This window comes from Exserohilum turcica (genome assembly GCF_000359705.1).
Source record: "Exserohilum turcica Et28A unplaced genomic scaffold SETTUscaffold_6, whole genome shotgun sequence".
NCBI classification, from domain to species: Eukaryota; Fungi; Ascomycota; class Dothideomycetes; order Pleosporales; family Pleosporaceae; genus Exserohilum; species Exserohilum turcicum.
This window is the reverse complement of record NW_007360277.1, coordinates 52407-64186: the sequence shown is the minus strand read 5'-3', so window position 1 is coordinate 64186 and position 11780 is coordinate 52407. Positions and strand designations below refer to the sequence as shown.

The 11780-nt window shown below is 42.9% G+C and overlaps 2 protein-coding genes across 2 annotated transcripts; one reads left to right on the top strand and one right to left on the bottom strand.

Moving 5' to 3' along the window:
• Positions 1–8615: 8615 nt before the first annotated feature.
• On the bottom strand, positions 8616–8875 carry SETTUDRAFT_22367 (uncharacterized protein; the record flags this gene model as incomplete). The annotated part of the gene is made up of 2 exons (XM_008031130.1): positions 8616–8744; positions 8810–8875. 2 exons carry the CDS (start codon positions 8873–8875, stop codon positions 8616–8618), a joined length of 195 nt encoding a protein of 64 aa, XP_008029321.1.
• Positions 8876–9386: 511 nt separating this feature from the next.
• Positions 9387–10230, top strand: SETTUDRAFT_33950 (uncharacterized protein; the record flags this gene model as incomplete). The annotated part of the gene is made up of 3 exons (XM_008031212.1): positions 9387–9678; positions 9746–9898; positions 9995–10230. 3 exons carry the CDS (start codon positions 9387–9389, stop codon positions 10228–10230), a joined length of 681 nt encoding a protein of 226 aa, XP_008029403.1.
• Between the last annotated feature and the right edge of the window lie 1550 nt (positions 10231–11780).

The window sequence follows — 11780 nt, the reverse complement described above, 5'->3', positions numbered from 1 at the left end:
CGTCTGCTCTTTCGTTTCCTTCAACTGCTTTATGGCCTGGTGCCCACTGGAGATGGATGCTGGCCTTCTTAGATTGAATAGTCTTGGCTGCTTTTAGGCATCGGATTAACCATTGTTGGCCTGGGCTATCTGATAGGCTGCTAAGCCTATATGTTGCTGCCTGGTTGTCTGCGTAGACGTGGATCTCTTGGTCTCTTCTAGCGTTTCTAGCAGCGTATTCAAACGCTCTTGTAATCCCCTCTAGCTCTCCATTGTGTGTTTTTGTTTTGAGTGTGAGACGTGTCTCAACTATCTGCTCTTATAGCTTATAGCTCTACAGCGCGCACGCTGCACGTCTTAAAACTTGCTGTAATTACTTTCTTGTAAGGGATTTGTATATATTTAACAAAAATTACACCTATTCTAGAAAACTTGACGTTGGTGTGTGTCGTGCGCGCTATTCTTCCGCAAGAAGAACGCGCAGGGTCGTAAGACTCCATCATCACCGTACTGCGATAGCACTCCGCCTACCGCGTAGCCGCTCGAATCGCACTCGAGCACTGTCTCCCGATCTGGGTCGAACGCCGCCAGCGTTGGCTCCATAACAAAGATCTCTTTTAGCTTGTTAAAGGCTAATTGCTCTTTAGGTCCCTATTAGAAGGGGACGTTGCCTATAAGTCTAGTAAGAGGTGCAGCTAGCTGTGCAAAGTTCTTAATAAACCTTTAGTAGAAGTTTGCGAATCCTAAGAACAATCTTACTCCCTTTACTGTCTTTAGTGCCTCCTACTCGCGAATTGCGGCTATCTTGGCTAGATCTATGCTTATCCCCTTGCCTGCTTTGATAATAAACCTAAGGTACTTAGTTATCTTAACTTCGAACTCGCACTTCTTAATGTCCACTTATAACCCTGCAGCTTGTAGCTTACTAAGTACTTTTTAGACATGCTCTTAATGCTAGCGCAGATCGCCGTTAGTATAGATTAGCACGTCGTCTAGATAAGCTAAGCAGAAGTCGTCTAGGTGTTCTCTTAAGGTCTAGTTAGTATATTGTTAGAAGGTACTTAGGGAGTTTGCCATGCTAAAGGGGGTAACTAGCCACTTGAACAATCCAAATCTCGTACGGAAGGCCGTCTTCCACTCATCGCCTGGTGCGACGCGGATCTTGTGGAAGGCTGCGATAACGTCTAATTTTGTGAACCACTTAGCCTTGCTTAAGCTATTGAGCGTCTCTCGAATAAGTGGTAATAGATACTAGTCCTTCTTTGTAATCGCATTTAGAGCCTAATAATCGATACATAGTTAGAGCCCTCCCCTAAGCTTCTTAGCAAACAATACTAGAGCTAAGGCTAGCGAGCTGCTTACGCGGATAAACCCTTTCTTAAGGAGTGATATAAGCTCCTTTTAGAGGACTAGAAGCTCTCTACGCGATATACTATAAAGAGGTCCCTATAGCAGTTGAGCATCCCTCGGCTCCAGCTCGATCTTGTGGTCCACTCCTGGCCCTTAGTGTGGTGGCAGCTTCTTAGCTTCTTTTAGGTTAAAGAGCTCATAGAACTCTTAATACTGCGCTAGTAGTAGTGCTTGTACGTTTACAGGCTTCTTGGGTTGTAGCGCCTTATTAATATCTGCGATTAACGCGGCGAAGATCTGAACGCTGTTTGGAGCGTTCTTATGTCTGCGAACTAGGGCCGCAAACGCTACAGCGTTGACTTAGCTAACTCCTCCTAGTAGAGCCCCTTTAGTTAACCTCACTTAAATGCCCTTCAAGTAGATAAAAATGCTCTTCTTAGCGGAGGCTACTAACACGTCCTAGTGGTTTATCTATCCTCTACTAAGGTACACGTCCTTACTAGAGGACAAATTTATCACATATGCGTAGGCAGTCTCTTCGTACCCATGCATCTTGAACGAGAATTAGGCAACCTTATTAATCTCTAATAGCTTACCATTCACCCCCTCGATCATTCGAGCAGGTATTTAAAAGCGCTCTAGACAGTGGCGGTAAGTAAATCTCTTGCTAATTAGTGCATAGCATAGGCATCCGCAGTTAATAAGCGCGACAGCGTTTACTACGTTGTTTATAATAAGATCTACAGTAATTGGTAGAGGACGCATATGCTTCTGCTAAAACTAATTCCATTCGCCACGTATCTGCCGATCCATCTTTAGAGGCTCTAGACCGAGACTCTGGTCCAGAGCTACTCTTTTTCTAACTCGCTACTCGGCACCTAATCGACTTCCTCCTGCAGCTTATATCCAACGTTGCTTAGCGCGGGCCTTGCCTTCTTGACCTAGGTGGTGTTTCGACAGTATTTCGCGATATGACCTAGCTCTCCGCAGCGATAGCAGTCGGGCGGAGGTCGTTGTGGCTTGCCTCTAGCCTCTCGCGCCTAATTAACCTTTGAAGGCTCCTAGTCTATAACATTTGGACTAGCTTCGTGTTAAGCAGTTGTTATAGTAGGGCGATCTACCACCTAGGAGCTCGTTGCGCGCAGTTTAACGAGACCTACCCGGTAGAGGTTGTCAAACGTTCTTACTGCCTTATTGACTAGCTGCTCGTACGATAGATTCTTATCAATTGTAGCAAGAGCCTCCTGCAGCTTAGTGTGAAGGCCCTTTAAGAACATACTCTTCTTAGCTGCTTCGCTAAACTGCTCGCCTGACTAAATCTTAAGACGGTTAAACTCTATGTGATAGTCTCTTACTAAGAGCTTGCCTTGTTTAAGAGTTAAAAGGCGATTAAGTGCTTTAGACTTCTAGTGTGGGTTGTTAAACTGCTAGTCTATAAAGCTCTAGAGGTCTTCAATGTGGCGTTTACTCTAGTTCTGTATTGCCTAGGGTAGAAGTACATCCGCTGCCTTGCCCGTACACCTACTAACCACGTACTTAATCTAAGCAAGGCTTAAAGTTCCTTTGTACTTGTGCTAGAGCTTAGCTTAAGTCTTATATTTAAACGCTACGTACTTCGTTTAATCTCCATTAAATAGTTCTAGGTGCGGGAACTTATTCCTACGCGTAGCTAGCTTAGCGATTACAGCTGCTGCTAGGGGAGGCGTAAAGGCTCTATAAGACGACTCTAAACGCCCCTTAGCTTGGTTACGCTCGAGTGCCACGAGCCGTTCCGTTAGCACCTAGTTCTGGGCTGTTAACCGATTCATCAGCTCTATCATCTAGGCCATGGCATCCTAGTTGGCCTTCGGCGAGCCTCTTTGCCTTAGTGAGCCCTTTCCTCCCACGACGGCCGATCGTTTAGCGACCGCTTTAATCGTTAGCCTAATTGCTACCTCCTTCTATCTATCCTCTCTAAGCATTTGTGTAATTTCGCGCAGGATCTCTTCATCTAATACTCCTGCCTGGTTCTTAGTAGCAGCGTACGCCGCCAGCTCTTCCACATTCAAGTTTGGAACGTTAATCTCCATTGCCTAATTCGTTTTAGACGTCTTGTTCTTTGCCTACTAATATGCAGGGCTTCCAATCGCTCTTCGATCCGCTCGCGCAGTCCTAGACTGCGGCCTACTCCTCGTTGGTGAGGACTAGTAGGGCTTCCCACGACCGTACTTCCTTTCTAGTTAGATATGAACAGCGTTCGGCTGTTATCGTGTCGCGTCCCTAGGAAGACTCGCGTCTTACTATCTCGCTTGTGGGATCTTGTCTTCCCGTTAAAGAGATATCGCACGGCCTGCACCTCGTCCAATAGAGGATCGACAGGACTACTCTACAGCGCACGTTTCTAGCTACCCTCGTCAAGGCTCGAATGTCCTTTAGATAGTTTATCACGTTAGGCTGTGCCTATAGCTTAGTTTTCTAAGACATAGTAGGACTTTTCTAATAGATCCTAGGCAACTAGCTTGCCTACTGTCTCTTACAGCCAAACTTCCTACGAAGCTTTTAAATAAAATATTTAAAAATTAAGAATTTATAAGTTATTAATTAAGTAAAAGATAACGTGGTTCACAAGTGAGTCGCTAACCCAAGCGAGTCGCTAACTGTAACGGGCTGAACGCCCTTTGGATAGCTCCTCGATGGAATCTCGGGCCAAGCTGCGCGCGCACCATCTGAACTACGTTCAGACCGAGCAGCGCTCAGACAACGCGCTTAGATACTCTAGCATAACCTTTCTCTAATAAGTAAATAAACACCACGTAAGTAGAGTAGATAGCTTCTTATTAAATACAACCTCTTATATACCTCGCGATTGCTCCCTAGAGCGCAGCCCCTTACATTTTATATTTAATTCTAATTAGACATAAGCCCTAGGCAGACTATCTTCTAACTAAGTTTTAGAACGCGTTGTTAGCTTAAACTAATAACACAGAATTAGTGCTGTAACAGGTACAAAAGGTCGTTAGTACAGCGTGTGGGTAGATCGTCGCAAGATAGTACACTAAGGGCAGAAAGTAATACTAATAAGTACTAATTAAGTCTTTTATAGTATTAAAAACTTACTTTATACGTAATTAAGTAATTAGTACTACTAAAATATTATTAGTAACTTAGAAAAGTAACAACATAAGCGTTTACTAGCTTTTTATTGACTTACTAAGTTTAAAAATCTCTTTAGTACTACGTAAGTACGACTAAGATATATCTTTTTATTTAATTTATTACGTTTTACATATTTTTAACTTCATAAATAAAGAATTAGCTTAAGGTGAATCATCTACTACATGTAAGGGGCTCGACCCCGGAGGGTAGTCTTAAGCTCGGGAGCACGATCGGACAGGCCAAGGTAACAAGATTGTATTCGATAGAGAGCTAAGCTCTCGGCTACGTAGCTATCTATATACAATGCTGGTTGCTAGGGTAACAATCGGGCCGGGCAGGTGGAGTAAACGAGGTCGTAGACGAGTATGGGAGGCGAAGGGCGTTTAGCCCGTTACACTACATTAAAAATAAGTTAAAGTTAGCTTTTAAAACTACTTATTGCTTTATAACCTCAATAGACTTAGTCTTAGTAAGGAACAGCTAATATAGCTTTTACTATTAGTTACAGTAATTTAAATAATTAAGTAATTATTAATAATATATAACGTGGTTCACAAGCGAGTCGATCACCCAAGCGAGTCAATCACGCTCCACCAGCGCGTCGACGTCGACACGTTATTACAGTCTTTTATCACAGTTAATAAACTATTACAATATACTAAATTAATTATTAAAATCGCTACTATCACTTGCACTATCTATCTTAACCGCGCAGGTATGAGCGTTGTGTCCAGTCTGCTTGCAACGCCCGCACCGCCTCTCTCCTCGCACCCTCTTCGACGCACTCTCACCATCACCACGACTGCTACCTGCCTATTCAGCTATTACTTCTTGTACCTCGCCTATAGTAAGAGTCTCTTCTATCTATACGTATCGCCGCTTACGGCTCTTACGCTTATTTAATTTATCTAGAGCTGCTCAAAGAGTACTCATTTCCTCTATCATAAGCGTCATTTTATGTGCTATTTGCTAAGCCCTCTTACTTAACTACGCAATTTACTTAGTAAGTAAATTGGCAGAAGACCTACAGCGTTTTCTCACGCTCTCTTAAATAAGACCAATTTGAGCCTTAACTTCGCGCGCGTTGCGTAGTGTCTGCGCCTCCTAGGCGGCTGCCTGTCGTGGCGATTGATGTGGTGTCCGCACCACCACATCAAGCTTTGATAGCACAGCCTGTGGGTCGTGTGGGACTAGACCAGCGCCTCTAAAGCTAGCTTGGATATTCTCCTTTGTAATAGACTGCTTAAAAGCAGCCTTAAAGGCTAGTAGGAAGGTCTCTTTACTGATATAGCTAGTGCGGTTGCGTGCCAAGCCTAAGATTGAGTCGCCATACTTGCGCTTTAATGGCGAGAAGCAGGCGACATTAAGAGGCTGCAATAGGTGAGACGAGTGCGCAGGCATATAGAGAAGAAGAATATTCTTCTCCTTGCAAAGATCTTGAAAATTGACAAAGCAGTGGCTCTTATGGCCGTTAATAATAAGTAGTTGATACCTACCTATAGTCTGCCTCTTTGTATAGGTATTAAAGTGCTCTAACTACGCAAGAGCAAGCTAATTATTTGTCTAGCTATTTAGACTAACTTTAAGGACCTAGTTAGTAGGTAGGTCTTTAAACTAGATGTTAATAAGCACCTTGCCCGCAAAGACAATAAAGGGGGGTAGCTGGCGACCTAACGCGCCCACGCCTTAAATCACAGTAACCCACTTATGGTTGCCTGGCTGTATCCGCTTCTTTTTGCCATAACCTTCTAATGCTGTGATAACTAACTGTGATAAAATCTTGCCTATTATAAAGCCAGTCTCGTTAAAGTTATAGATATCGTCGTCCACAATACCCCACTTCTGCTTTGTCGCCTGGACTAAGTCAAACTAGCGCTAGATAGCCGCTAGGTCCTCGCAGATAGCTCGCTAGTGATTGTAAGGTGTTACAAGTAACAACAGAAAGGATCTCCTTCCCTGTGCTGATGGTATAGTGGTTAGGAAGCCACTTGGGATACCAGCGGGAAATGATGGACGTGGCGGGGTCAAGTCACGTGATGTGCCATCACGCTAAGACGGTGCCATTAGTGATGGCAGGACCCGCATGTGATGGCAGCTATCAGAAGTGGAGACAACCATCAGTGATGGCAGGTCGAAGTTCTGATGGCAGGACTGGAAGCAATGAGGATATAAGGATGGATGGATTTCATTATTACTCTCGTTGTGGTCAACTCAAATTGTACTTTCTTACTAGTTACTCAACTTCACAAGATTAATACTCGTTAATCTATTTAATATAGATTAGGAATTGTCAAACCTTTTGTTATCTATCTTACAAGCACGCCCACTCCACTGCATCGCTAGACAACCACCTCACGGCGCTCTTCACACCATCTCACTCGCCCTAACCCGGATCGAGCTTAGAGAAGTATCAGCACCCAACCCCGTGTAACATAAGGATAGCTCTAGCGCGTGTGGAGCTTAGGGGTCCTCTTAATAAAGTTGTTAATCTAGTTCTTGCTAACAGGGTTGCTCCCACGCTTATGTAATAGTTTATTAGCTATTACTTAAACGTTAGGCTTTGTAGGCGCAAATCCTCGCGCAGACTCTTTAAGAATACGCCTAACTATAGCCTCCTCTTCTAGCTTATTTAGGCGCTTTGAATTCGGCTCGCAGTCGCGTTGGGGGCGCTTTCTAGTACGCTGGTTAGATAGAGTACTTTAAGGCACGTTATAGATAGAGGTAGCACGTCTTTAGCTTAGAACACGTTGCGATTAGAAGTTAAAGAGAGCAAGTTAAAGATCTAATTTAGTATAGAAAGTCTAAGTAGTGCGTTGTTAAGTTATTACGCGTTGTAGTGTCGACGTTGACGCGCTGGTGGAGCGTGATCGACTCGCTTAGGTGATCGACTCGCTTAGGTGATCGACTCGCTTGTGAACCACGTTATACTTATTTTAGTTGTTTTATATATATTTTTAAATAAGTGATTAGAATTATATTATGATAATTTACTATAATAAATATACTTTATATACTATGAGCTTTTATATTAGATTAAGAACTATTACGTAATTAAATAAAAAACCCTACTTACTATCAGTTTCTAAGTAGTATTTACTTGGTTTTAACCTTCTAGTAGTAGTAATAGCTTGAACTAATTTTAGCTACTTAGTATCTTTTTAGTTTCTTAAGCCTTTTTTGAGATTCAACATTATTTAATTTAAAAGATTAAATAGCTAATTATATATTAACTAAATATATAAAATTCAAAGTCTTTAGCTCTTACTTTAAGATATAGCAGCTATTTGAGAATAACTAAGTATTTAAGTAGTTATATGTGTGAGAGTGGAACTGCGTTAGGAAATGGCAGTTTCCCAAGACGGAAATGGAGGGTCGCTTGGCTACTCGCTGCTTTTATTTGGCTCGTGCGCTGACCCCATCGTATATAACCATGCTTCCCTTGCTGTTCTACTTACTTTCCACTCTCGTTCCTTTCCTCTCTACTCTTCACTTCCTCCAATTGGTCGCTCGGACGGAGTCCATGAGGCATTTTTGTTCCCTTGTAAGTCATGCAATCGCTGCACTGCCTAGCTGTGCCATCTACCTTACCCACCCTTTTGGGATCCACGATTCAGCCTTTGTGCTGTGTAATCCGCCAAACCTTCTAGACACATTTTCCTCGACCATCTTGCTAGCAGCTCTATTTCTACTTGGAATTTGACTAGCCTAACTATTTCGCCTCTCTTATATTAGAGATCCTTTGCATTCCGGCTTTCCTAGACAGTTTGTAACTGTTTTTTAACTTTGCCAATTTCAAAACTCGAGACGCCTTCCAGTCTGCCCACCGTCGATCTGCCACGTTATTAATCAAATAGACCAGCAACAAAGGGGCCTTGACTACCTTAATTACGCGTCAACAGGAACCGCTAAGCTAGTAAAACTCCAGCTAGACACCTAACGAGGTTACTTTGACACAGGGGGTTAGAGAGGAATAACCAGGAGCCAATGGGCTAGGCAGTTTGTCTCATCCTTGCATATTCAAGCGCGGTTACTCTTCGCCCTTATCACATCGCAGGGGTAGGACGGCAGTGCTGATGCATAACCGCGGTGTGCGTGTAGGACTAGCTAAGCCACTTGTTTATGCATGCAAAGCATCATATGCATTCACCTAGTTAGACGGACGGTCGATTGGCGTCAGGTCGCTCCTTTGGCATCACTACAACCAGGGTCGAGCGACACAGCCCTCCAGCATGTTGCTTCTGGCCTCTTCGCCTGAAGAGTGCAGATGTAGGAGGAGTCATCTAACATTTGCAGTGGCAAGCTTATTAGTCTGCTAGGCGCCTACTAGGGTTGCAACTAGTTTCACCTGCTTTAACGCTAGATGGTTTGCCACTCTCTCGCGTATGCAGATGTTGGTGTCCTTCCCAGCCATCGCGGTGCGAGCCCACTGCTCCCAGGTCGTTCCGTTAGTACCAAGATCAAGCCTAAGTGAAATGGCCTTCCAGGCTACAGTAGGCTTCCGCATCCCCTCGTGGTGTTTCCTCACGCCGCCTAAAAACTAACGTCTAAATCCTAAACTCGAAATCAAGCCAGTATCTGCGTTTCGGAGTGCCCGGCGAGCTAAACAACCTAGTTCAGAGTCTCCTTAATTAGTAGATAGGCTCTAATAAAAAAGGTGCGTAAACTATAGCACAGCCTGAAGCATAGGAGCATGTATTGTACTTCCTTATTTCTAGTACAAGTATTAGTAGAAATTTAGTCACATTCCTATACAAGAATAAAGGGGCTTTATGCGAAGGCTATATTGCTGCCAAGATTTTGCAGCCACATAATACATTCAGGTCCACAGCTTAGAGCTAATTCAACTCTAGCCTAATATACTATTGGCAAAGATCCGCAGTTTAGATCACAGGCTTGTATAAGCTAGTACCTAATGACCTCAAATGTGGTACATTTACCTATTTAAACCTCTACGTCCCCTCTCTCACGCAGCAACAGCGCTTCTTCAAGCTACAACAGCAGCAATATTATCGTTCTCTAGTACCTTTCCTATCTCTAATCTAAACAATCCTCTTCAAATCATACAGTACAAAGGGCCTAAGGAAACCTCTCGTCATAAACCCTTAAAGGGGCTGTTAAGCAAAAACACTCAAAAACTAAACACTAAACTAGAGAGCAAAGGAGATCTTGCACCTACGTCAGACGGAGCTAAATTGATCAATTTAACATCCTCAGGTAGGTAACTCTACAGCCGACGAAGCTATACTATGCTTATTCTAGCGTTCTATTGTAACTAACATAGACATAGATAGAGAAACTAATAGCAACATCAGCGGTACCGCAGGTGAAGAAGTTAGTAATATTAGCAGTTACGAAAAATTTACACTTCTATGCGAAATTAAAGGCAGAGAGGACGAGAACTCAAATAAGCTAACTCCCAATATTACTAATCAAGGTAAGCGCCTAGGTACGATCTTAATAGTAGCGCATTTCTAACATTGCGCAGAAAGTACAGTCATTATTAAAGACAGTTAGCCTAGCTTAGATATAGACAAGGGTGACTTACATGAAAACAATGCAAATATGCAGGCAGGTCACGAGCTTAAGGTTTCAAGCACCACAGCCACGGGTACTTATGGTGGGAAGTTCTTTGTCAAACAAGCAGCGCAAGACTATTTCCGTACCGTCGAAAACAGAAGCAGCAGCAATACTAATAGGGATTATGACAATTGCGACAATTCGACTACGGGGCTCACCAGCAAGCGGAAACGCCTACAGCCAACCTAGCAGCGAATGTACGACAGCGATGACAGCAGCGATAACAGCAGCAAATATCGCGCGCGCAATCATAAGCGGCAGCACACTCACAACACTACTAACAACAATAACGATAACGAGTATGAAGTAGAGGATATTGTCGACTCCCATGTCTATTGCCGAAAGCTAGAGTACCGTGCTAATTGGGTGGGATATAGGAAAGATCCAAAATAGTACAAGGCGTCTAACTTCAAAAATAGCCCATACAAACTTCGAGATTTCCATAGGCACAATCCTTCATGGCCAGGCCCTCTGAAAAGGTTGCGTATTTAGATAGAGTGCTAGGAGAATGTAGGCAGTCATTCTAATGATGATAAGCCTAAAAAACGAAACATCTAGTTAGTATATTGTTGACGGACTGGCCTTTCGAACTCGTGGTTGTTCTATCTCTTTATTTGTCCTCACCTACTATATTAGCGCAATCTTAGGTTTTGCTGCCTTAACTGTCATTAATTATAGGCTACCTCTATTAGCTTAACGTATGGAGTTAATTTAAGTAAAGGAGAGATAAGGCTATAATGCATTCTAGACCTATCTACTCGACCACAGTTGTAGTAGCGTGTCTCTTTTGGCTTAACTAACATGGCCAACTATGGAAGACTTACATAACTTCTTACATGACTAAGATTGAAGTCATTGCTATTTATTAGTCAAATATAACAATAGATCTAGATTAGGAAATAGTAGGCCTGCATTAGAAAATAGTAGATCTGCATTAGGGAAACAGATAAACTTCGTTTAGGTAATGCAGGCTTTGGCTTGCGAAGTTCAGTAATACTACCTAAATAAGAAGCTAGCCTAGACTATAAGCCATAACAGACCATCTTCCCGCTAATTTCCCCTAGCCAAATTAGGTAGTTTTCCTGCCTATTCGTACCAGAAACTATTCCCATGCTCAGCTCTACTTGCATCCTAACAAATTTAGGATAGGCATTATCCTTCCACGTGAAAATTCACGTCTACGTGCATATCCAACGCGGCATCTAATCTGGCCCCACGTTTGGAGCTTTAGCTCTTCTTTCAGCCTCAATCGTCGCACTCAGTGATAGAGAGGCTATTCTTATCGCTTTATGGGTCAGGTGCTCCAACTCATTGTGACCTCATACTGTCAGAACCAAGAAATATAGATAACGGGTCGTAGTTACTCAGCGCTTTCGTGCTAACATGGTAGTTTACCTCAGCGGATAGATCAATTGAACCAATTAGAAATGCTCCTTTATGCTTGTTTCTCTACAGGCCTAGGAACTTGATGATTAGCGCCACTCCATGCAAGCATATATGCCAAGTGACTAGATAGGTTAGTTATAAAGAGAACCTTTCCTAAATAACTACTCTATTATAGGGTTTTATCATATTATTATTATTATTATTATTATTCTAGTTTAACGTCCTTTTTCAGCCCGAAGGGCTATATAAGACGTGTAGGGTTTTAGGCCTACAAGTATCTAAGTAGGTTGTTCTAGCTACGATATTTAGGAGGGGTTTTAACTAGATGAAGGTGAGGCTCGTAGCCTATTGGT